We start from the raw sequence: 26766 nt of genomic DNA on the forward strand, positions 1-26766 counted from the left end.
TAAATGAGATATGTAATATGATTTATTGATGGTCATTAGCAAAATCAAAATGAAAAGAAGTATTTCCGTTGCAAAGTAGACCTCCACTTAAACAGAGCATTTGTGTTCAGAATACTGCCATGTCTTCCAGCATGGCCAAGCCCCTCCTCACACTCACAGTGGGATATTAGCATGTTTCTTCCAGGGATTGGACTGTGTTTTACTAGCCAGGACATCTAGGTCATGGCAGATGCGCATGCGGGTGGTCGAAGGCTGGATGATATCATCAACAAAACCTGTTTAAAAAAAAAAACACACACACACACATGAAGTGTTTGCCTCTCAGCCTTCTAAATCTAGGTTGTAATATAAATTAGCAAAATCAAAACAATATTTGGAATAAACAGTTGACAAGTTACAAATTAACTTAAGAAAATAATTTAGAATAACCTGAAAAGGAAATATTCCTGTGTCAGTAGTTTTTAAATTAGAAACATTTGCTTCTTTTAATTTTTGCAAAAGTTAGCAAGCCAAAAAATGTTAAGGGAGGGGGCTTTACTCACTGAGTACTGCACCTGTTACTGCAAAGTTTTAGACATACCATCTCCTTCCATCTACTACTATTAGTATGATTTAAAGGTTCAGAAGTGTTGATTAGAAGAGACATCCCTGGACTTTGCATGTGCAGGCATCTGTTTTTTTCTGGCTCAAACAGCAGTAATAGTAATAGTCTACTGCAAAACCACAGGGAGCAATAATGTACATATTGGCTGTGGTGGAAAACAGCTTGGTTAAGTCTTCCCAGCTGTGTGGCACTATTAACAGGATTTAAATGAAGTACAAAACCGATCAACAGGGTAAGCCCTCCCCGTTTCCAGTTATGCTGGCTGACTCCAGAGTCTACAGAACTGCCTTGGAGAGCACAGTTAATGCTTCAAAGCTAGAAGTAAAATTCAGAAGTAAAAACAGTGGGAAAATTTACTCCAAAGCGTCCTGGGGAACATCACTGAACTGAACTAGACTCTGACCCTTTCTTAAGGCCACTGGTCTGCATCTAGGACTGTCAAATAGATGGCCAAAGCACCTGTACTTTTAAGGAAAAGGCTGAGTTTTGAGATGCTTTCTAATATCTACAAAATTGAAAATAAGTTCTTCAGTGCCATCCCCACATCTCACCAGTCTCTTTCCATCTGAAGATGTGTTTTGTGTCTAGATGTGTTCTTCCTTCACATGCACGAGCTATGGTTAAACATCACGTAACCATATCACTTTCTGACTCGCATACAAATGTCTTGCCTAACTTATTCATTAGCAAAAAATTTATTCAGTAGCTAAAAATTTATCTACGTGCAACGGCAAACTCAAACAGGGGACACAATGTGCAAGATAACCATACCTCTCATGGCTGCGGGAAAGGGGTTTGCAAACTTATCCACATATTCTGCCTCTGCATCTGCCTCTTTTCCTCTGAAAATGATCTGGACAGCACCCTAGAAAGATAAAGCCTACAGGTCAGTGATGGTAATTCAGCCCATACAGAGGAAAGCTGTCCGCTTTACCAGCCCCTTCCCCCCACCACAGTATACAAGCGTGCATTCAGTAAGCTGCTTCAGGGAAAATACCAGTTGTCTTCGTCTTGCTAGGCCACCTCTGTGCCACGATAAAGGTGTTGATGGCTGCTGCACACCAGTGTGAGAGGCAGCCTGGACTTACCTTTGCACCCATCACTGCCACCTCTGCAGTAGGCCAGGCATAATTTGCATCTCCTCTTAAATGCTTTGAACTCATCACATCATAGGCACCCCCATAGGCCTGGAACAAAACCAAAGGGATTAATTAGCGTGAAGTGACCTCGCAGCAGCAATAGCCTACATTCCTCTTGCAGCTTTTACTGTTCCAAAGACAAGCAAGTGGGGCTCAATTTTACCTGAAGGAGAGCATGAGCGTCTCCATTTTGCTACAACAGTCTCCTAAGACTAGACATCTCTTCAACTAGAACCACAAAAGAGCAAGGAAGGGGGCTGTTGGTAACTAAGACCATTCTTGATGGCAGATAAAGAGGAATCTGCATATACCTGGAACACCAGGCCTTAACCTACACCCTGCACATGGGCGCAAACAAACCAGTCGGCATGGTACTGGAATTTCCTGGCCAGGGAATGCAGGACTCTGACTCTGCAGCGCTCCACTCTGGTACTGGAAGTGGTCCAGACAGCAGTGATGAACAGATACTGCAGAACTGCAGAGCAACTGCAGTAGAGTCTGTTTGAAGGCATTACTGAAAACTACAGCAAGGCTGCAAGCTTGGGAAGTAAAGGATGGCAATATTCAGAAGAATCAGAGAAGGCAAAGGAACAGAAAGAGGGAAAGTTCTTTTTTTCTTTTTTGCCGTGATAAGTCAAAAGCCTATCAGAAAAAACAAGCAGGAGGGGCAGACCAGCAAGGAAAAAAAAAAAGCTAAGCCTTTTAGGACCCAGAAAGTCCCCGGAGCTTATGGCAGCATGCTGTCAGGTACCTTATAGAAAAAGAGAAAGGAAGAAAATCAAGTAGACTGTAGCAAAAGTGTATAGAAGAAGAGAAGCCACACGAGCGTTAAATCTGCAGACACAGCAGAAGAAAGATACAGTCGGCACTGGTTTTGGAAAAGGAGACAAGAATGGCAAGAATAGAGAAAGAAGATCGCAAGGATTTGCTGTGTGCAGACAGATGGCATGTCCTCAGTGAGACAAGCTGGGTGACAGAGGACAAATACTTGACTGAAGGCACTCCAGGGAGAAAGCAAAGAGCAAAAACATGCGATTTCAGAGGAGGGCAGAGACAAGAGGAATGAAGGAACTGAGGTAATAGTCTGAGAATAGAAGAAATGGCCTCCTGTAACCTGACATGAAGAGGTGTCACCAGACGGGACAAACAGAGATGTGACAACAATAGAAAACAGAAGTGGGGCAGATGGACAAAGCTTCGCATAACTAAAATTGCTACTAGTGAAAACAGGAACTCCAAAAGAACGCCATGGAATTGTGCCAACTTACCTTTCTGGTGATGATAGTAATTTTAGGCACAGTTGCTTCTGCAAAGGCAAACAGTAGTTTTGCACCATGACGTATGATTCCACCATACTCCTGTGCTGTACCTACAAATGACAAAATTTTTTTCACTCCAGGGAACTAACAAAAACCCCATATGGAGTTTGGCAATTGTCATCATCCATTACCGGCAGCAAACCTAACAACAACCAGAGCCATGTTAATATCCAGGAGAAGGTAATATCCAGGTGATGTTCTCCAAGATGCTGAGCAACTCTACGAAAAAATCTCTCGCCAAAAGCAGCACATATTTGTATGTAAGGTCACAGAACTGTAACGCTCACCAGATGGTATCTTCCTAGGACCAAAATACAGTTACATCATTTTCAAGACTCCAAATGTGACTAGCAGTGAAAAACACAACCCACATTCACTTCCCCACAAACCCACTCTTCCAAACCCCCTTTTTTCTACACCATACTGAAAGGCAGCTTGGCTACCATACTAAAGACCTATTCTAGTCTTCCTTCAAGCAAGCCCAAAATGATGGACCTTAAAAGACAGAGCATGAATTCCTCTAGAAGGATTCTCACAGCAGGTGCTTCTGGAGAATGGTCATATGGAGCAGATAAGAATGCAAGTCATCCATTTTATAGGATGTTCAACACAGTTCTGTCCCAAACACAAGCCTACATGACTTGACTTGGAAATGGCAATCCCATGTACTTTATTTCTAGGATTTCTGAATTTCAGACCACTGGATATAACTCTACAATTACTTTCGAGCAGTTTATCCAGCTATTGCCTTTTGCTTTCAGCACCTGAGATAACCTCTTAGAGTACTTTGGGATCTTTTTAATGGATTTTTAAAAAAAAAAGTAAGATTTTAAGTAAAAATTCTTCTGTGAGGTTTTTTTTAAATAACTTACTTGATAGTCTGTTTGGCGGCTTGACTTTAATGCTTCCTCTCAAGTGTAATTTGAGTGTCTAGTAATTCATGCCTACACTTACAAATGTCTCTTCTCAACTGCAATTTCACTTTTGGTTCTTGTATTTCTCTCCAGCCAGTGGGACCTGTCAAGCCTGCAGAACCTTCCCAGCAGCAGAAATCAGAACAGCCACATCTTCTTATCCCAAGCAGCAGTCTGAACACAGCTGGGACGCTCAACCCAGACCCAGAAGCTGGGAAGCACTCGCAGACCCTATAGTCTAGTCACAGCCTTAGTTTCTAATTCATGCTTAGAACAGAGTAGCCAGTCACTTAAAATGCCTCATGCGTAAGCTCAATTCAACTGTTACTTGAACTATTTATACTGTCATCCATGGCCAATTAACATAAACTCTTTTCTGGCCATAGATTCAGTCCCAAACTTGTTCTAAATGTGTTTTTATCCAGCTACAGGATATGAATGCCTTAAATGCCATCTCTGTGCACACCTATTACATTGGGGACTATTTAAAGTGTTCGGGTCACTAACACTGTGAGATGTTTTGTACACCTCTGTGAGCCGGTGCGACAGATTCTTTCTTCTTCTCTACTGAACAGGGAAATTAGGTGATCAACACCCTCAGAATTTATTACTTAATCTAAAATTTCTAATGCTAATGTACTAGTCTTGTCAAACTTTAAATACAACAGTTTAGGATCACTATCAAGCCTCAGCTCTCCTCTCTTTACTTTTATCTTCCATTTATCTACTTTTAAACCAACATTCTATTATGCAGTATTAAGTTACTACTTTTCATTGGCTGTATGGAAGAGCTTTGTTCTTGAATTCTCAGCAACTGTCCAAATCTAGATTGCTGTAGTGGCCCCTGAAGTGAACTAAGCTGCTGCTTGGTCCACCTCAGACAAGGAAAGTGTGTCTACAGCAGGAGAGAAAGGAGAGAGGGCAAGAGGGAAGAGGAAGGTTCTGTTAAGCCTTCTGTATTGCCTTATTGTTAAAACATGCAAAATACGTTGTATTAAAATAACAACTGGAATGTTAACTAGCGATATTTTGATGCTTTAGTATCTGTAGAGGCCTTGAGGTAAACCTTGGTTTATACAAGTTTTAACCTTCTATTCAATTGTATGAAAGACAGCATGTTTATCAGTATAACTTTTATATTCCTCTCACAATCTGTTTTCTAACAGGTCATTTTAACATTAACTGCTCATATAGCCTGTGCTGTCAAATCTCGGACCTTTCCTTACTGATTTACCCAAAGCTTCTAAATCATGGGCATTTTTATCTGAAAAAAGTGCCTTGGAGCATGAAAGAACCTAAGCTTTCAAAGATACAGGGAGGGGGTTTGTGTATAACTGAATCAATGGCAACCAAGGACATACTTCCCCCCCCCAGCTTCATCCTTTTACACATTTGGGCATTAAGTACAGCAGATGAAGCTGGCGGATGAGGTAGACAGTTTCTCTTGCCACAGCAAAGCTTGGATAGCAACAGGGGCCTGTATTAGTTCAGTAACTCCAGTGCTGAGCAGATGTTGTTGGAATGCGTCTTCACAGTACCCTCAACTGCCACTCCTAGCACTGCTTCGACCAGTGGCCTCCCTGCCCCCAGGAGAATCGGGAGTGCTGCGCAATCACAAAATCCTGTCCAGAGGACTAAGAAACAGTGTGTTGGACTGATTTCCACTGCCTCTCAGGAAGGTACAGTCTCTGCTGGGCCTTCTGCTACCACACTATCCAGCATACAGGCATATAAATAAAACAGCTGAGCATTTAAAGGGACATGGAGTCTCATTGTAATAAAGAAAACAGTGTAACTTCCATACCATTTATGACAAGGGCAGCATCTCCAGGGAATACTTTTTTTTTTTTCTTGGACAGGCCACAGTCAACAGCTTTGCAATTGTGCTGCGATTCCAGACAGTAGGACATAGCTTTCCAGAGCACGATATACCCACGCTCAGCCCTGGCAAACTGGTCATCCCAGTGTCTCTATCAGACTGCTAAATGCTTCAGCATTAGCTTACTGCATGAACTGGCCCCCTCCTCAGTGAAGCCCAGCAAAGCTTTGTGATCTCAGAACACACTGATGGCAGTATTAGTGGCATAGTTAGGCGCTTACTGCATTTTTCTGCAATTTTTTACATATTTCAATATCCGTTTGTGATGGCTACTGTACTTAGATTACAGAGTTTCTGTCCCAAAAAGTGGCATTTTAAAACTTGGCTTATTTAAGTCTACTACAGTAAAGGTCGTCTCACAGAGTTTTTAAAAGGGGTTTTTAACACCACCACCCCCCTGCAGCTAGCTGAAATATAATGGCAAGGCATACCTGGCAAAAATCCAGGAACATCCACAAAAGTAATCAGAGGTATGTTGAAAGCATCGCAGAAACGAACAAAGCGGGCTCCTTTCACAGAAGAATTTATGTCTAAGCACCCTAAAGTGAAGAAAACAGGGTAAGGTGTTAACCGTTCCAATGATCTGCTAATGGCAGTGATTCAAGGCAACGTCAAAATCAGGCTCTATTTTAGCTGTATTGTCGTCTTTAAAACAAAACAAATCAAAAGCTTATCTGTAGATAATGTGGCGATCATCTGCCATGAAGTTTTGCTGGTTTAGAACTAAGACTAGAGTACAAGCTACATTCAACAGGCACTCATTTCATTTTTCTGACCACTGTGCACAGAAGCTTTCTATCCCCAAAAGTAGCAGTTTAAGTTATATTCTTGTAATTTAAAGTATTTTTCTGTAATTTTCTCTTTGCTGGTATTCTTTCAGATCAGTCATATTGAAAGGCTAGAGAGTTCTCCATTTAAAAAAAAAATTTCAAAAAAGTCCACTAATATTTTGAGAAAGATCAGCATTTTTTGTAAACATGCTGCAAAGTATTCATGTTCTGTTTCAGTGCCATTTAGAACTATATTATGTGGTATATATAATAACTGTATTATTAGGTATTATAAAACCTAAACGCATTTTGTATAAGAGCATCTATCGGAAACATTAAAAATGTTTGTTAAAATTGAGAATATCAAACGAAGACTAAAGTAATATTAAAACCTGCTGACTGTCTAGTGTCTTGATAGTCATATCTTATAAAGATTATCAAAAGAATAGAACATCATACTGGGTCATCTGATTTTCCCAAACAAAAAGGCACAACCTTAAAAACAAGGAGCGAAACAGAAAGTCCTGATTAGTGAAAGTCACTTCAGAAATTACCTAGTTAGGAGAGAAACCAAAATCCCTCGACAGTTAAAAACGTAAGGACGATCTTGGCTATAGCTACATGTTGTACCTTCATATCTAAATTATTTGAGGTCAAGAGCCCCACACTTGTGTGTCTAAAAGCTTTGCATTTTTCTAGCTATAGCCAAAAAAAAAAAGTTACCTCACCCTACAGAAGAGTTTTAGGTGTTTTAATGCTGTGGCAGTAAGTACGTAGTTTCCATATTATGCTTAACCCGCTTAATTGCAGGCTGCTGCCAAACAGGTCTCATACCCACCCTGCTTATGTGCTCCTACCACTGCTCTTGTGCTGGATACAGCAATTGTTTAGTTTACCTGTGAGCAAGATCACCTTGTTGATCCACTAAAGAAATTAACTGTTTTTCAGTTAGTTTTAACATGTCACGGCTGCATTACAATGAGATTCAAGACAAAGAAAGTGGTAGAAAAACATAGTGAGAATGAGTGGAGGACCATACAAAACGTAAGCAGTTAATCTCATAGCCAGACAGCCTTAAAAAGCATGCAAAAAAAAGACGAAACAGAGAGGAGGCACAAACACTGTTAAAAACTCGCACAGCTAACTCTAACCTGATGCTACTTTGGGTTGGTTGCCCACCATCCCAACAGTTCGTCCATTCATCCTGGCAAATCCAACAACAATGTTTCTGGCATAGGAAGGCATGATCTCGAAGAATTCCCTTTCATCAGCAATCTGCAAGGGTGAGAGTTAGGCAGAGCCCTTATGAGGTCATATATGTGTATTTATATACACAGGCAAACACAAAATCAGTTATGTTAGTATCAGAACTTTTAAAACATTTCAGAATTTGCAGAATTAAGGAAAAAAAGAAACCTGTTAATCTTCTCTGCAACCTTCATTCCAGGAAGGTTCATTCCACCATAACTAGTGCTGCATTTACTTATTATCAGAACTGCCACTTAAGCATTTCATCAGAGAACATCTTTATGACATTTCCTCTGTAGTGAGCCTTTTTTCCTAGCTTATAACAAATTAAAACTTCAAATCAAGATGTCAAGGACTTCTTTCTCGCAACTTAATTATTGGCAAACTACACTTTTAAAGAACAATTTCCAGTGATAAAAAGCAAATAGTACTTTATGGAGCTCAGAAACTCTCCACGACATGTTTAATATATACTCTGTTTCTTTGGAAGTTCAGAGCACTTCTTTGGAAGTTAACAGAGACCAATATAGCATGCGTCGCTGCGTGCATCTCCCCCGAAGTCACTGACGGTGCATACGATAGAGAACGGAGAAACAAACACTTTTATCTGCACTGGAGGAATACACACACTACACCAAACACATCTATCTGGAACCACGAATCCCTGGTAGCTGCGCTTCTCTCTGGGGCTGAGGTTCCAGTGTGTGCTCTGCAAAGTGACATCCACTGGTGTGTAACGCAGTATCAAAATTCACAAGTTCAAAAAAGATCATAATTATAAGTGGAGCAGTAGCGACACCTATACATGGCTGCCTAGTGTTTTCTACTAGAATTCCTTGTTTTCAACTGTTTATGACAACTTTGCCTATACAGACTGCAGTTTGCCAGTCATTTCCGAGACTGAGGCAAATGAAAAGTTGTGGAAAATGTAAGTATTATTAAAGTAGGTTTATTTCCTTCCTTAACACTTCTGAAGCCTGTGGGAGGATTTTTTTTTCTCCTAACTCACTTAGCTTTTTTTTTTTTAAATGCCACCTTTTAACTTGGAACAGGTAGTACTAAAATTCAGAATGGAAGAATCCAGAGATTAAAAACATCCTGAGCTTGCTTTCTCCACTAAAATGAGCCTAATGCAGCCAGCTGCAAACTGAAATGTGTTAGCTGAATGAGCGTGTGGGGAGAGACAGTCAAATAAAATAGCAGAAGGGATAATCTGTAAAGGTCCTACAAACACAGCTGAACTCCCCCCACACACACACCATTTGTGTATGCTGCCTGTGAAGTGGAGTTACTCAGCTTCATCATCCACCTCAGAACCCTGGGTCATCTGCCACTCAACATCTGGGTGGTAGAAGCAGCAGCTGGAAATTTTAATATTCAAAATTCAGACTCTCAGGGTGCTCTGCAGGGGGCTGTAACAGTTCCATGTGATAAAACTTCTTTTACAACCATGTTCTCTGCCCAAGCGTTTATCACGTAGTAAGTTGTTACAACTGGAGAAGTGAAGTACTCAAAGTTAGGCAAGAGAATTATCAGCATTGCCTATGCTGCTTTAATAAAACCTCCATTATTTATATATCGTGATACTGGCTTTCAGGGTTTTTAAAAAATAGTAAGATGCTTTCTTCCCTGCTACCCTCCCAGGAGATCTGCCTCACTTAATGAAACTTTAGTATTGGAGTTTCCAAGCTTCTGAGTGCTTGACTTGTAATTAAAAAAATATATTCTTGTACCGTCCATGTCCGTAACTGTCTCTTAGAATAAATAGAGAAGGGTAAATCTTTGAATACACTCTATGTAGTTTATCACCTTTTATAAAAAAGCGATAGAATTCAAGACCATTGTAACAAGGTGCAGGGAGGGAGGCAAGTGATAGAACTCAAAGCAGGGGGTTGTTTTGAGCCCAGAGAGAAAACTGAATTACAGCATCTTTCGTCTGTACAGTTATGCATGCAGCATAAGAAGACGCATCCTGAAAACAAATCTTAGGATTCCTTTCATCTACTAAAATCTTTTCTTCTGCAGTTTTTGTTGTCCCTTTGTTCATGGCTACTGCACAGGTAAAAATAGTAACTTGCAAAGACTAAAAAAAAAAAAAAAAAAAAAATCTTCAGTGCCATTCTATCTGTTTCTTTCAATTATTTACACACAGAACATAATATATCCTTAATATATCCTTATTAATCTCAAGAATGCTCACACGAGCAGACTTACGGAGTGTATGATATCCAGCATGTCGTAGGCTTTAGTAGATTCAATTGGGACAACTGTGTCCAGCTCAGGAACCAAACGGTCACTGCAGAAAGTAAGTAAGCGTGAGCAACAGTATTTACAGATCAGATGAATACCAAGAGAAACAACTTGGGCAAACAATTCCACCTCTCTGAGACTTGATGGAAACTGCTTCTCAAGTATGGGGAAGAGAAACAGGCCTCTTCACCTCAGCCAGTTGTGCCTCAGGCCACTGAGCCCTCATGCACCAGGAGGACAAAAGCCTGACCGACCTCTTCCTGAAGGAGACATCTCTTCTACAGGCACCTCTGCTTATGAAACCATCTCCTGGAAATACTATTTCTCCTCTTTGACTAGAAGAGCCTAATATTACACATGCTGAGTATCACAGCAGGGAACTCGAGAGGCAGGCAAATGTTACAAATGGCAGTCTGCAGGGGGCACTGGAGGCATGTTGGACACTGCGTTTGGGCACAAGTTGGCAACGTGGAAAAGGAGTTGGTAGAACAAGCGTCAAGCGGCAGAAGCAGAAGAGCCTGCTCCAGTCCTTAGAGCTGGACAGCCAAAATGGTTTCTCCCAACGGCAGAGCAAGGTTTCCTGTCATATACCTGGATCTACTGTGCACACAAAGTTTAGGAGCTGCACGTTTACAGCTCCGATCCTTTCCCTGCCCACGTTGTGCACTTGTGGTTTCGAATACACTTAGCCGTAGGAAACCTTTCCATACTTATTTCCCCTGCCACCAAACAAGCAGAGGTTCATGGGTGGGGAAAACATCCACTCTCACCTTCTTCAGTTTAATGGCTGTGTTTAAAGAATCTTTACTGTTACTCTGCTTAACTCAACAGTGATGCACTTCAGGTGGAGCTTTACATTTAACAAAAATGCTGCCTCCCTGTTAGCAGCTGACACTATCAGTTACCCCCATCTTTGACCACATTAGCTTCATTAAGGACCTACAAATGTTAGCATTCACTGGGTCTTTGGATTCATTCACAGTCCCGGTGGGGGGTGTCAATTTTTATAAGTCACCACTGAGAAGACTTCAGGGAGTATTATATTTGTGCTAGTCCATAAAAATACTGTTCTGTATTTGTTTAGTGCTAGTCCATAAAAATACTGTCTGTAAATGGTGTTTCTGTGGAGTTCTTATTGAATTACTATTTTAACAATGCCATGATTTAGTACATTTAAAACAAGACAACACAAGGCTCTAGACACCCGATTTAAAACTGAAGGAAGTGATCTGCAGTTTGTCAAAATCAGGCAAAAACTAATAATGCAAGCCCCAGGGCTGTCTCTGTGCTCCCTCACATAGACAGGACTGGAGAGGCACAACTCCTTGCCGAGAGAGTGAGATACATCTATTAATAGAATAAAACTGGCAGCAACACTTCAAGTATTTTTTCCACATGATTAAGAGAATGCATGCAAATACTTCCATAAAATGATATAATGAAACCTTAATCTGATGAAAGCAACCAATTTTAACATACTAAACCCCAAACTACAAAAGACCGTAAAACTTTTTCTTGTCCATAGAGTAGATGATAGGAATGTGCTCTAAGTTCTGTCCATTACCTGTGGTAACCCAAAGGATAAGGAAAGTGGAAAAATGAAATTACTGCTCCCATAAATTCACAGTGCTGTAGAGTACTGAGGGAAATTATAACGGCATTAAAATGAATAACCACCATCAAAACGAAGGCATTACCCAGGATATCACAAGTTTCAAAATCTCCTTCAAATCATTACAGATAAAGGACATCTGGAGCTTGCGAGCAGAGTCACTGGACTTACGAGGTTGAGAACTGTGTTTCTTACAGATCCCGCTTATCAGGAAGGAACTGCTGCTCATCATCAAAGCAGTCATCTGAAGCCTGCGACAGCTTGAGACACTCTCACCCAGATCAATATTGGGTTTCATTCAATACAAAAGGGAAACCGTACTCGGTTACCAAGAATTGGTAATAACCTCCTCCAGAAATTTGTATGCACACTTCAGGCTTTAGAGGAAACGAAATTTGTTTATAGTCAAAGACACATAAAGGTAAAATCACCCCCTACAATATACCAAATGCAATGAACTAGACACCCTTCAAAGGGAGGGGGCATATTCACCATTAGTCAACTTGGTACTATAAGGAACCTTCTAACTCTTTAGAACCCAGGCCACTGACATCAAAAACTCCAACCGACAGAAGCTTCAGCAACCGAGACTGACATTTTTCAACACCACAAAGAACCTACCCACCTAGGGAAAAAACCAACCAACCAAAACAAAAAAAACCCACCAGCTTCCAGACTTAACAATGAAGACAAAAGTACATTACATTTAATTTGCATTATTCGTGGCAATTTTTTGTGGTGTGAAAATGATGCAATGAGAAATAATTTACTCTAGAGGAATGGGCTTTGACTGGAGCAGTGGTAAGGATCAAACACATCAATTCAAAGCAAAAGGAGTCTATTAAGACGTCAGTATGTCCAGATGAAATATTACCAATGTAAGCATTAAGACCACAAATGGGAGAAATACTGGAGATGCTGCTATAAAAACAGGCAAATTTAACAAACAGATCTGTCTTCACATGTACAAAGACTACTAAATTGAAGTTCTTAGTACAAACTATTGAGCATTTATTATACTGTGATCCTCCAATAATGTATCTGGCACTACATAAGAGATTGTCTCCCTTAAGAAAATAAAGAACTAATCTCTCATACCTTAATAGCTACAACGTAACTGACAGCTTCTCACAAGAAAATAAACCGCCTATTATGAGATACATTGATGAAAAAAGAACAGACTGTTGTTTCTATAATGAAATTAAAATATCACATTCAAGTCTAGAGAGGGTAATTATCCCAGTACAACTTGTTGAATGCTTAGAAACAACATGATAACCTCAGAGATAATCCTCCAAATTTACTAAATAATAGAAGAGATTTGCTTTGGTTTGTCACTATCAAACCAGAACAGTCTTCAAGTTTATTAAACTCCTGAAGACCAACATCTTAGAAAAAATTAGGACCAGTAACTAATTGACCTGTCTGACCATTCTCTAAAAGCAATTGGCAAATTTATTTCTCTAATAGTGAACAATGTATTTCAGGTACCAGAGCAGTGATTTGTAAAATTGATCCAAAAAAACCTCCCCAAACAAATTGTTTCAAAGACATTGCAAAGAACAGTGAAGCATGAAGAGAAGATAACCTTCCCAACTCACATGTTAAAACCTTCACACGTGTAAGAACCACAAGACATAGATCACACACATCTGTGGAACTGAAAGGAACAAATTCAGGAGCAGCTCCCATACAGGAGGGGGCAACAACCTCTTACGGGTTCCCTACAGAAAGGGCTGAACTGGGGGTGCAACTGGATCTCAGGTCAAAATGCTTTTGCTCCATTGACATTCTCCGACTTTAACTCTACTAGCAAGGCCGTCTACTCAAGCAGCCCGGTACTGGCTCTCTGGCTGCCCCTCTATCTCTTGGAAAAATTCTCTGATAAAAATCCAGACAGTCGCCGTTTCTCCCCTCTTGAAATGACTCAAGTCCTTCCTTTGTTATGTTGCCAACTACACAATGAGCCTGATGATAGACAAGTACCTAATACATAAAACCTTCTGCCTCCTCTGCCTCCTTGTTGCTTCCCCACCTCTAACCTTAATGAGCAGAACTTACCCAACAGACCCATAACTGACAAAGCAGGGCAAGTTCTCCCCACTTTTGTTCACTGTGCTATCTTCTGCCTCGCTTGTTTCAAGGGACTGTGACATCTGTACAGAGATTACTTTTCCCCATATTCTGGACACAGCCTGCATAACATTGCTTTCAGAAAATAAAAAAAAATTAAATCTATCAGTGAGCACGTATGTATGCACACATGCATGTTGAAACACTTCCCATATTCACACCCCACAATGCAGAATTATCAGCCAAGATCCCAGGCACAAAACACTCATTTCTTTACACTCCTTGAGCCAGAGAAGCAATGAAATTTGGTGGACAGAGACCACAGATCTCAGCCAGTCTCCTCCTACCTGGGATCATGGCATTCACAGACTGGCGCTGGATCACGGTTGCTAAGAGGTAAATAATTAAAGAACTCTCGGAGATTAAGTAAAGCATCTATATCGTTCTCAAAGGCTCTGTGCGCGACTCCTGGAAAGAAACAGTTAAGCTGTTACTGAAATTATTTTGCAAGGTTTCATTTTCAAGTACGTACCAATAAAGATACAAAGAAGTAACAGCAAGAATTTTTAAACCCGAGCTATTAACAATCACGAGTTTTAAGCCACCAAATTTGACCAGCTAAAAGTATCTAGAAAATGCATGGCTGTATCAGACTTCCTCCTTAACAGGTCTGGATTGTTGATCTCCTGTTTAAAATAATGTAAACTGGTTTCTCAGCTGTCACCGACCTAGCTGGATCCCAGCCTTCTGGAATTCAATCCAGGTTACTGTGCTGCACTCAAGCTTTGGACTACAAGTTCTTCTATAAATGCTGGATCTGAGCAGCATCTATGTTTGTGGTTTTGGTTCATCACCAGTTCAGTTCAGATAGAATTTGAGATCCCACAGTCATTTTGAGCCTCAAGAAGATTCATGAGTCACCAAGTTTTCCCAGAGGGAAAAGAAAAAAGCACTTAATCTCACATTGCCACTCAGTTCATAGTTAAGAAGTTCAATCGGTTATGTTAGTAAGCAAACAAGGGATTGTTAAGAATCTTTCAACCCCTGCAAATTTCTGGACAACAAACAGAAAAACCCGCACCACCCCAAGCCTGCTTTGCTAAGCCCTGCCCTCCTACAACCTTCCCACTTCTAGAATCTTTTGTGGATTTGCCACTTTCTCTTCTAAATCCCAGAACTCTCCCACACTCCCACTTTTCCTATTTTGTTTTCCATTACTGAAAAGGATCAACAAGAGAGCCCTATAGAGAGTAGATCCTGTGCTTAAGTAGAGTTTTATCACTTAGGCTCAAGTGACACCCATGAATACTAAAATCTGTATTAGACAATCAGCTGTTTAGCTAGAACAATTATGTCATTTACTTTGAAGAGTGACTAGTATGTTAAGTAAACTACCCAGCTCTCACCAGATACAGCAGTGTGCGTCTTCGCACCCCCAAGCTGCTCTTGGGTGACATCTTCATTGGTAACAGACTTAACTACATCCGGGCCAGTGATGAATAGATAGGATGTATCCTGGGGGAGGGAAAAAAGCAAAAACACAGTAAATGCTAGACCCAAGCTGCAAAAGCACCTAAGGAAAAGCCACAGTCTCTAGAGACTTTCCCCAAAATAAGAAAACAGTAGAACATAGGGCCAATTTTCTTCAAAATCCTTAATGTATTTTATTAAAAATCCATAGAAAATGCAATTATCCACAAGTTATTTGGGAAAGTTTTTCTTAACTTTGCATGAAAAACAAACTTGATCCAAAGTAGGAGACCATCTCAAAAAAAACCCTTTCATGTGGGGTCAGTTTGTGTCTGATCAATGTTACCAGCAGCAGATCAGGATATACTCCACCCTTACCTTCACCATGAATGTGAAATCGGTTAAAGCAGGCGAATACACAGCTCCACCAGCACAAGGACCCATAATGAGGGAGATCTGTGGAACTACCCCAGAACACAGAACATTTCTCTGCAATAGAACAGGCAGGCATCTAGTTTTACCAAAGGAAGTGCATCTTTAAGTCTGTGCACAGATTCTGCATGAATTCACAATCACAAACAGAAGAGGACAGCTTGCTTTATTTACTGGGAGACAAATATCTGGACAGAATGTCTTGATGCAAATAGAACTAAAATAATTGTTGCTACTGTTTTGCTTCTTTCTGTTCCCATACATTTGATTTCATATACCATGCAATGACTGCAAAGGAAGATGGAATGTGCAACCTCAACAGATGCTGCAGGGGCAAAAACTTCACTGAGCCTGGAGTGGTGAGAAGTGCATATATCTGAAATTTGAACATATAGGTATGCTATTGCTCAGAGGTAGAAGTAAGCTTTACTAACCAGCTGTGGCAGAAATTCTTTTAAAATCAGATTCCTGCACTGGCTTGAGTTTTATACAATGGTGAATTACTGCTGTCCACCAATATAGATGGCATGTTGTCCAAAAAAATGTTTACATTGCTCAACTGGATTACAATTGACTTCTGCAACTGCTCAACTGTGTCATCCCAGATCGCGCTAACCCAAAAGATTGTTAGCATCTAACTTGTCATCTCACCTGTTCGCACTCCTACTGAAAGCACAATCATGTTTATGTTTTGTGCACTTACTTTAAAACTGCGTGTTTTGTAGACATATAAAATGATGTCATTTCGGGGGGAGATCAGTAGTGTGTCTAGAGGAAAAATTCTTGCATTAACCACAAAAATATCGTAGAAAGACAAAATTTTCACCAGTCCAATCAGTACTGGATGTCCCCAAACGGTAAGGTTAACAAGTCCCGTTGTACTGCGTACCATTCTTTGAACAGAAACCTCAGATTTGCATCATCTTTTTTTATTCCCCTCAAACTTTTTTCCCCACTGACCTACCAATGACAGAACAGGCACTTGGTGCTTCTGATCCGACTTTCTCAAGTTTTCTTCAAGTGCATATAGTTTGATTTACTTTAAGTCCCTTTTTCTGCAGTGGAAACCTTTCACCTTTTATCAGCCCTATTGAAAACAAATCTGCTGTGTGAAATTCTTAACATGTCTGTATTTCAGAGGAGACATGGGGACAGCTGGTGGTGGATCACAACCATCAGTCACCTAACAAAACACCCTCTGAACTACAGCATGCCTGTCTCAGACAAACGGAAAAACACTTGAGAGAAATTACATCCCCACACAGGCAATCTATACATTAGTGTGAGTCAGAAAGTTAATTGAAAGAGAACCCCCACTGACCTACCAACTTGACAGAACAGGCACTTGGTGCTTCTGATCCGACTTTCTCAAGTTTTCTTCAAGTGCATAGTGTTTGATTTACTTTAAGTCCCTTTTTCTGCAGTGGAAACCTTTCACCTTTTATCAGCCCTATTGAAAACAAATCTGCTGTGTGAAATTCTTAACATGTCTGTATTTCAGAGGAGACATGGGGACAGCTGGTGGTGGATCACAACCATCAGTCACCTAACAAAACACCCTCTGAACTACAGCATGCCTGTCTCAGACAAACGGAAAAACACTTGAGAGAAATTACATCCCCACACAGGCAATCTATACATTAGTGTGAGTCAGAAAGTTAATTGAAAGAGAACCCTAAAACAATTAAGTAAATTGCCTATTCTTTCATTCTTATGACAAAGCTCACTATATAGCGCAACTCCTACAGAGCTTTTCATTGGATCACAGTGTTTTACAAGGCTCAGCATGCCCCTGTTTAACAGATGGGTAAATGGAACTAAGGTACAGTAACTTGCCCAAAGCCAAGAAGAGAACGAAGAGGACAGTCCGGGTCTCACAAGCCCTCATATATGCTGCTTTATCTACCAGGCAACACTGGCTGAAATAGGATGATGATAACCTAAAAGTTTACTTACAAACACTGACTTAAGTAAAGAAGACTTTGTCCATCTTGTGGATGCCAAGCTTCCTGGTCATCCAGCAGCCTACTTACCAAAAATATATCTGCATAGCCAGCCAAGGACTCCACTCCCTCCTGGATACGGGCTCCTCCAGAGTCATTCAGCCCAATCACGGGTGCTCCAACCATGGCAGCTTGATCCATGACCTGGTGATGAATACAAACTCCTCATTATTGACCTAGCTAAGCTAAAATCCCAAAGCAACCAACCCCCAAAATGTACATCCCCCAGAAAAAAATCCATATGTGCCAGAATTTGAACTGCCTACATAGTGCTCAGCTTCTCCTTCATTTGTATTAACTATCACAGTCACTAACTGCTTACTGGGGTATCATGTTTTGACTCATTCAGACTGGAGGCTAAAAGATACACATTCAAACCCTCTAATGACCTTTAATATTTATCTGCCTTACTAGCTGTGCATCTCCATGCTCACACTGCATTATCCAAATCCTGTGCTAAGTGACACAACCACAGGAGTTTGGACCAGAGAGGTCCAATCTCTCCCCGTTCATAAGAGGTCTCAACTGCACCTTAAACACTCCCTCATATATGTCTAATCGGATCTTAAAAGTTTATTGCAGTGGTGATTGTGTAATCTCCCTAAGCAGTATATTCTAATGCTTGATTATCCTTCTTAGAAGTTCTTTGAGAAGACTAAACTAAATCTTTCCTCCGGATATTTAGAAACATTACTTCTTTCTTGATATATAGTAGACAGGGAGAGCAATTAACTACTACTTTGCCTCTGCATTCAGAAACATTCAAGTACCTCAAATCTCCCTTCAGTCTTCATACTTCCCTTCATGTTTCTAGACTAAGCACCATCAAGTGGCCTCATTTGCTTATGTGAATGTTACACAAGGCATTATCAAATGCCTTATTAAAAATTAGTTGAGTTGACATTTATTGCTTCTTCCTAGAAGGCCTGTCATCCTATCAGGACAGGTTAGTGAAACAATTTCACTGAAGCATTTTGCTATTTTCCAGGGCCTTATATGTGGAATAATTATTTATTTCAAGGCTTTTCCAGACACTGAAGTTCTTCCTAAAACACACATCAATATGCACATTCAGATTACTGAGAATGTGTTCATATATTTGACATTGTTTAGCCTACGGTATTTGTAGGGAACATTTCAGGATTCATTCTCAAAAACACTTTTCTTCATCTCATGGACTCAACAATTGCCTTGAAACATGCCATCATAGATGCAAACACAGGCTTTAAAGTGTTCCCCACCATAAGTGGGCACATATTACTCTCAAAAGAGTCACACTGAATCTCTACTGCTTCAGGGAAACCACTACAGGCATTTAACGTGGTCTGGAAGACCACAAGGCTCTTCTGCAAAAGTAACAGGCAACCTGTAGCCCAGACCCACCTAGTTTGGAGCTTTGCTGCAAGATGCCAAATATTGCTACCTCTCTGCAACTCTAGGAAAAAATCCCAAATGGGAAATGATTACCACCAAAGAGGCAGATCTCCAGGGAAGTCCAGCTATGGGAGAACAACTTCACTTCCATGTTCCATGACATTTTACATCCCTTAAGCCACTGATAAGGTTTGCAGGAGCCAAGATCGTCTCTCTTAGAACAGATTTCTGCTTCCCAGAATTCAGCCCAACAAGAGAACTAAAAGGAGACAGAAACCACACTACCCAGCCACTACCCTTTTTTGAGCTCTCCACTGCCCAGGCTGCAGCCTCAAAGACTCTGAGCCCCAAAGCAACTGATGCATCTAGAGCCTTCAAACTTTAGAGCCTACTACTGACGTTGATGCCAACCAAGAACAGTACCAACTAGGAAGGACTCACATTTTTTTCTAGTTCAACTACCAGCACTCTCCCTGCTTCTTTAGAAATAAGGGATCAAAAAAACAGTAGAAAGCATCCCAGTGGTCCAGTACCATTACATCCCTCCCCAACACAAAGAGACACTGCAAAGCCCCGATGTGAAAGGGTAATATCAAATCTTTCCCAGTATCAAGACTTGGTAAAGCCAAGTAGTTATTATCCAGCTCAAAGTCTTCATGTTTTCTAGTTTTATACTTTCTCACTGCTGAGAAGTCTATGCCAAAAAGTAGTTATTTCCATCAGGAGAAAAGGCCTTGCGCACGAAAACCCTTGTTTCTGATTCCATAGCAAAAAAATTCAGGCAGTTTTCACCAGCCCATACCACTGAACACTCACGCATGAAAAAGTTCTTGTCTTCCCCACCCTTGGGATTCAGACACCAGCTTTTCCAGTGAGACAAGCAGACAAATGAGAATAAATAGCCACAAGTGCCTGATAACAGAAGCTCTGAGTATCAAGGTGACCTCCAAGTTGTAAAACTGCTTATCTTCAGATTCTCTACTTGTTACATTTGCTTTTTATAAATATTGCACACTTCCACATAGCACTGTTTATAGGAAAAAGTTTCTCCCAAGTCATTTCACATCTCTCCAGTAGACAATGGCTAGTTAATTTATATTTGTACTTTGCAAGTCTCTCTTGTCTTTTGTAGCACAGTAGAAAAGGCAACTTATTTTAAACAAAAAGTGTGTATTACTTGGAAAAGCTCTCTTATACTTGAAAAGCTTCCAAAGGGTACCTGTCTGCTCACCTGTGCTTTCACATCTTAACTGACATGAGGAGGCAGGCATTTTCAGGTTGCCATGACATACGCCAGAGTCCACTAAAGTCAGTCACAAACCATTTTCTCCAAAGTCATTAACACAACAGACTGAAAAAAAAGAACACTGACTATTTTCTCCTGTGAAATATTACCTTGCAGATCTTCTGTGCATGAGCTCCAGATAAACTACCTCCAAATACAGTAAAATCCTGGAGGGAAAACAAATTTTCAGATTAGGGAAAGAATCATTTCAGAAAATGCTGTAAAATGTTGCAGGTAAATAGTATAATCCTACAATGCTCTATATTTGGTATGCTGCTCCAAAACAACCTGACTCCCTCAGTGCAGCCTGCAGATCAATCCTGTTCAATGCAAGCCTTCTTTACAAGTAAAAAGATCTTTTATATGCATTTTCCAGTGGATTCTATGTTAAAATCACAAACTTACTATGTCTCATTTGCTTTTTTTTTTGCTTCACAGAAACATTCTCTCTTTCTACCAACATATGTTCCTCTTTCATGGACATTATCAATACTGGAGTAATCTGGAGAAATTTCACCTGTGAGGAGTGTCCCACTGCAAGGGTCAGCAGTAAGATATGCCTGCAAACAGGCAGAAATAAGAAAAAACTGAAAATGCGCCATTGTTCTATATTCAGGAGTTATGCTCCAAGAGTCGATTACTCTTTTATGGGTGCTATAGGGACTATATCAGCCAAAACTGACTGTTGGTGCTACCCCTGGGCCTGAGCAGCAAGATCTCGAACAAGCAACACGAGGCCCTGGGGCTGATCCAGAAGAGAAAGAGGATATTGACACCTACTGGCACCAACAGAGCCCAGAGCCAACTTCTGGTGAGCTTCACTGATGCACTCCCACTGAGTCTTACTCTCAAAGAAGTGCTAAAAACTGTGTGGACAGAGAACAGCATGACTATGACTAGCAGTTGAACCAAAAAGGAAGGAACATCTCAGGCGGCATCTCGATTTGGAGGGGAAAAAGGTCTTTAAATATAAATATATATATATAAAAAAAAAAAGAGGTGTATCATGAAAGGACACATTTCAATTCTTTTAATACAAAAACTGCCCTCTACTTGTGTTCTTCTAAAATTAAGGTCTGTGTTTGGCTCCTACCTTATGTTCAGGCCCACATAACAGTGCCCTTCCTTGGAAGAACTACACATCCAAGACAAAAAAGGCACGGTGTACGAGTTGCTCCAAGGTCATACAGCAACAATCATTTTGGCCATGATAGCAAATTGAACAAAGGCTACTTTGTGGCCCAGAACAGAGAAGCAGTTACCAATGATCTGAAAGAAAGCCTTTCTTTCACTGTGTTAAGACAAACAAAGATAAATCTCTACCTATGGTGTTTCCTCTCAAATATTTTTATTTTAATATAGAAGTTATATTTTAACATAAAAAGTATATTTTATATTTTATCTATCTATTTATATACTATCACAATCCCTTCAACTAATCAGAGAGTTCGAACCTGAGAAACAATTCAAGGTTGCTCAAGTGCCCTCTATCATGAATTCCACTCATTGCAATTCCAGTTGACATCTCCAGCAAACAGCCCCCATTCTGCAGCTTGAAACCCAGAAGGTGGTTCTCCGAACTTGCAAAGCCCTTCACCGACACTTGCAGGTCTCCACACGCCTGCGGGAGCTCATCCACACACATCCAACTGCAGGGACAGAGTCAAAGCTTGCAATTGCTTTAAGCACGCAGTGCTCAGTGACTTCTCCATTAATTCACTTCTTGGTTATCAAAAACGTGTTTTTGGGGGACACCTCCAGTCTCTCAGCATATCAATATCCAATGATATTACACTGAAGTAATAACAGTTTGTTTTTTCAAAACATTCCCACTGGCTCTGCGTTCTTCACTCTTTTCATCTCACCCTTGTCACAACTGCATCTATCACCCAACAAAGTTTTTACAAATTCTTTTTTGCTTCTTGTCTGAAGGTGCCCTGCTTCCTCCCACAGGATGTTATATCTGTCTTATGCTTATTGGTAGAAGGTAAACAGGTACATTACTACATGGCCACACTAAACTATTGTGAATTTATTTCAAAGGATAAGTTCATGCTATTTAAAAAACAAGCAAAACCATACCTGACTGAAAACATAAGCCAGTCTCCCATTAATCCGTCCGCGGCCAGTCACCACACTGTCTCCAGGATACTGCATTAAAAACCAAGTAAATTAATTAAAAATAATAATTAAAAAAATCAAAGCAGCAACGACATCCACTAAAAAACCCACAAACTTATACTGAGTACTAAGTCAAAGCAAAGACTGATTCTCCGAGAGGACTGGTCTTTCATGTTTGCAGTGGGGGCTCCACAAAGATTTCCCCCAGCCCTGGAAAGGAAAACTAGAGGTAATATCACAAATTAGTTGTGTATCAGCGTAAAGATTAGTGAATTTTGCAGTTTCCCTTCAAACTTCAGCACATCTGGAATTAAGGCAAATCATGTCCTTAGAGACAGGAGGTACCTTTTATTAGGACCACCTGATGTTTCTGAAAGAACGGACACAGCACACAAACCTTTCTTGAGGTGTTTATACAGGGAAAAAAACAACCCTGGAAAGGTCAAAAAATATAATTACAGTCACCTCAAATACTTCAACGTGACCTGTCCCATTTTTCACCCTGTAAATAAGGGAAGAAGAAAGAGTTGGAAGAGGAAATGGAGCCTGTGAATCTTAAAATCTGCTCATCTATGTTGTCTCACTTTTTAGTAAAGGAAATACATAGAAGTCTTTCAAGAGAAAAGTAGAAAAGGAACTTTACTGGGCTGTCATAAAGGAATTCCAGGCATTTAAATGCTTTTTGCTGTTTGGTATTTAAAAAAAAAAAAAAGAGTATATCGCGCAGGGCCCACTCTAAGGGCCATTTATGCTCGAGGTGATCTGTTCTCAGGAAGGTCATACCTGTGTGGGGACTTTTCTCAGGCTGCACAGACAGCACTGCTACCAATTCATGGTTCTTGGCACAGAGGACAGCAGGAAACACAGCTGTAGTTCCAGCCACTGCCTCACACAGATGACTCCTAAAAGCCCAGGCAGCCTGCAGAGCGGCCTGCATGTGAGTACAAGTCTTACCCTACCTTCAGAAAGCTCCAGGAACTCAGAAAAATTAAATGCTAAACTAATATTCCAGCTCACTGGCCACAGGTCATCTGTTGTGAAACTGTGCTCTGTAAACACAATCTGCATCTCACTGAAAGGTGAATTCTGAAGGACAAGGAAAAAATTAACCCTCTTGTCACTCTCAGGACTTTGCTGCTCCTCATTAACTTCAGAAACAGCAATTTGTTATCAGCACTGTGGGATGCAGTGTTGAGTAGCATGATGAGAGGCAACACAGCAGTTATTTGAGTTTGCTGGGGAACAGAGTAAAAAATTACTTAGAGAAGAAAAGACGTTTGCTCCTACACTTATTGAGAGGGGAGAAGGTCTAATACGCCATCCTTCCCAGCACCAAGTCACATCAGTCTCCTGGCTACTGGAACAAAAACAAATCCTTCACCTTTGCCGGTTCCCAATGCCCCAGCTGCTCATGGTGGAAGCCTGCTGATCCCTCCCTCATCGATAGGATGCAGCCCTGCAACTTGGAAGGACTGAAAACTGATGAACTGGTTTAATAACTGCATAAACAGAAGTTGTAGTTTTTGTGTACAGCATGGGGCAGTGGGACATACGGAGCAGCTTCTCACCACACCCCAAACCAGAATACTCCACAGCAAATAGGGTCTTTTGCTACAGGAAGATTCACATTGAACAGGCACATCTGCACTAGCCACCTACACATCCCAGCATGTTTGTTGGTCCTTTCTGCACTAAATTGCAAAAAAATACTTTTCCCATGGAGTAATTCATCAGGCATCAATGTCATGGTGAGAGACTTCAGGGGGACACAGACTTTTCCTCTACATGATGAACCTCATGTACCATGTTGGTTTAGGATGCATGGCCGTATCTGAAAACTGCGTAAGCAAGCATATTGCAACTTGCTAACAGACCAGTATGAATGCTTGAATTTCCAAACGTATCAGATTTTAAGGCCCTAAAGGATTTTATGACACTATAGTTTGGCAGGAATAAATATGGATCTGAGTTATTTCATCCTATAACTCTAATGTTAACTGTAGGGAGGCAGAAGTATCTACCCGTATTTGTTCCCCTTATCAACTTGATTGACAAAGTTGTAACAACAAAGCTCTACAGCCTCCTCTATTATTTAAAATACAGATCTAAGACAATATCCGGGGAGGTATTTGAACAAAACAGGTGACCTTATAAAAAAGGTATCAAGTTAGACAATGGAAAAGTAAACCATGTAAGCTGTTAAATGGAAACTGAGAGTAATAAAAGGAAATTTGCAAAACAAAAAAGAAAGAAAACAAAACAAATAAAATAAATTACATGTGAACAGAAGAGCCTATTTTCAACCAGCTGGCTGGCTAAGCAGCCGAGGACAAAGAAACAAGAGTTATATGAAATAAAAATACCTTATTCTTATTAGAGTCCATCCCAAAGTCAGAACATCTGTGTTCCACAAACATGTCATATTCATCAAAACTGTCGGGGTCCAACAGCAGAAGAATTCGTTCTCTTGCTGTCAGCTTTCCCTGAAACGGAGCAACAATTAATATAGCCATCAGGTGGTTCTGGCTGTGTTTACTGACCACCAGCAGATGTAGTTTAAGTAAACATAGCCTCACTTGATCTGCTACATTTGGTCCACTAAGCAACTGCATGCCCCCAAAGCTGGAAATAGCCTATATAGTGATTATCCTCCTTAAAAACAAACATAATGCAAGCCAGACTTTGAAAAGGCAGCACTACCACAAGATAAAGGAAACAATCTCAGAGTCTTTTCAACAAGATATAATAGCATCACAGCTATTTTTGCCTGCACATTTAAATGTCACTATTAAGGCCTTTGTTCTATTCTTAAACATGGAACCCTTCCACAGCTAAACCAGTCCTTACCAACAGTTCAAGGCTCAATCCACCACACTCAATATCTGGCTGCAGCAAATGAGAGGAAAATGGAAAGACGACAGCCTGCAGGGATTTTCTGACAAAATCCTCTTGTTCTTTTTTCTGGTATAGGCAAAAACAGAGTAAGGGCCAAGAACGTAATCAATTGACCAGATATGCATGTCCCTTGCTCAGTACTAATGATGCCACGTAGTAATAAATGATTGCAAAGTTCTTTTTATCTTAACCTTCCAAACAAATTTGTTATTTCGAACCCAGGTAAGCATCTGTCTACAAAGGTCAGGGCACTTGGGTTGCCTTCTTTAGGGGATGGTATGACCCTACCTCAACATGACATTAAAACACAGCTCGGCTTCTCTACAGAACTTCTAACCAGTAGGTCAAAAAGTTCATTAAAATCAACAAATGCAGGAAAGACTAATGTAAGCCATAGATTTAATTTATACAAAACATGACATAAGATGTTTGGGGCCCCTAGACATGCAGAAATGCTTGCATATTGGTATGTCAGTGTCCTAAACGTAACTCAGGGAGCCTGTAACTTTTCAGATGTTGTATAACTGCAGGAGGGAAACTGCTGATGGGCGAACTGATCATTCATGTAGTCTTCACATGAACGGCTATTACTACCTCCTTGATGCATACAAGCCATCGTGGTACCACTAGGTCCTTGCGCTAAACTGAAAAGACATCCCAGCAAGAAACAATAAACAGAAATAGGAAAACTATGCTGTCACCCCCCTCAGCATTCCCTAAATTCTGAACAACAGAGGGAAGAGACTAAAAATCCAGCTGTTGTCATCCTTCCCATCTGTCTTTTCCTCTGCCTTACTTCCACTCTTCCAGCTCTTTGCTCTCATCTCTTAGAAGACCAGCTTAGATTTGCAACAGCAGTGTAAAAGATGAAGCTGTGCTGGATGGTATGCCTCCAAGCCCAGTGAAGTGTTAAGCAACCTAGAACTTACCATCGCACGACAGGCAGAAGCTGCAACTTTTGTCTACGCTACCCCTCATACACATGCATTATAGCCAATCTGGTGACAAAGCTAATGTAAATGAATTGTTCTTTTTTCTGCCCAGAGTAACAGGTAACGCAGTCTTTAACGCCGCTTCAGAAAAGCTCTGCCGCAAAAGGGCCTCTGCAACTGAAACGCAAAGCCGCCCCGGGTTTCCAGTACTCCAGTGATTTCCGCCTCTGACCGCGGGAGGCCGTTTCAGCCGTGCCTGCGGCGCGGCACCGCTCCCTGCTTGCCCTGCGGAAAGCGGGTCCCGGGCCGGAGTCGGGGGGCCGCTGTGACCACCCCTCCCTTCCCCACCGTGCCTGCCGCGAAGGGGAAGCGCCCCGTTACGGAGACCGGCGGCGGCAGGACGACCGGGCCGGGGCCCCGCCGTGGGGGCAGCGGGGAAGGGGCTC

The 26766-nt window shown here is 40.9% G+C and overlaps 1 protein-coding gene across 1 annotated transcript; it reads right to left on the minus strand.

Moving 5' to 3' along the window:
- On the minus strand, nucleotides 1-25105 carry PCCB (propionyl-CoA carboxylase beta subunit). Its single transcript, XM_009284949.2, has 15 exons — nucleotides 25070-25105; nucleotides 24857-24976; nucleotides 22455-22523; nucleotides 20483-20539; nucleotides 17744-17857; nucleotides 15657-15767; nucleotides 15215-15323; nucleotides 14156-14276; nucleotides 10088-10169; nucleotides 7777-7900; nucleotides 6287-6394; nucleotides 3012-3112; nucleotides 1693-1791; nucleotides 1376-1469; nucleotides 1-275 (listed from the first exon to the last, which is right to left on the minus strand). The coding sequence occupies exons 1-15, from the start codon at nucleotides 25103-25105 to the stop codon at nucleotides 154-156; spliced, it is 1467 nt and encodes a 488-aa protein (XP_009283224.2). The 3' UTR covers nucleotides 1-153.
- Nucleotides 25106-26766: the final 1661 nt, after the last annotated feature.

Source organism: Aptenodytes forsteri, unplaced genomic scaffold (genome assembly GCF_000699145.1).
Source record: "Aptenodytes forsteri isolate BGI_AS27 unplaced genomic scaffold, ASM69914v1 Scaffold679, whole genome shotgun sequence".
NCBI classification, from domain to species: domain Eukaryota; kingdom Metazoa; phylum Chordata; class Aves; order Sphenisciformes; family Spheniscidae; genus Aptenodytes; species Aptenodytes forsteri.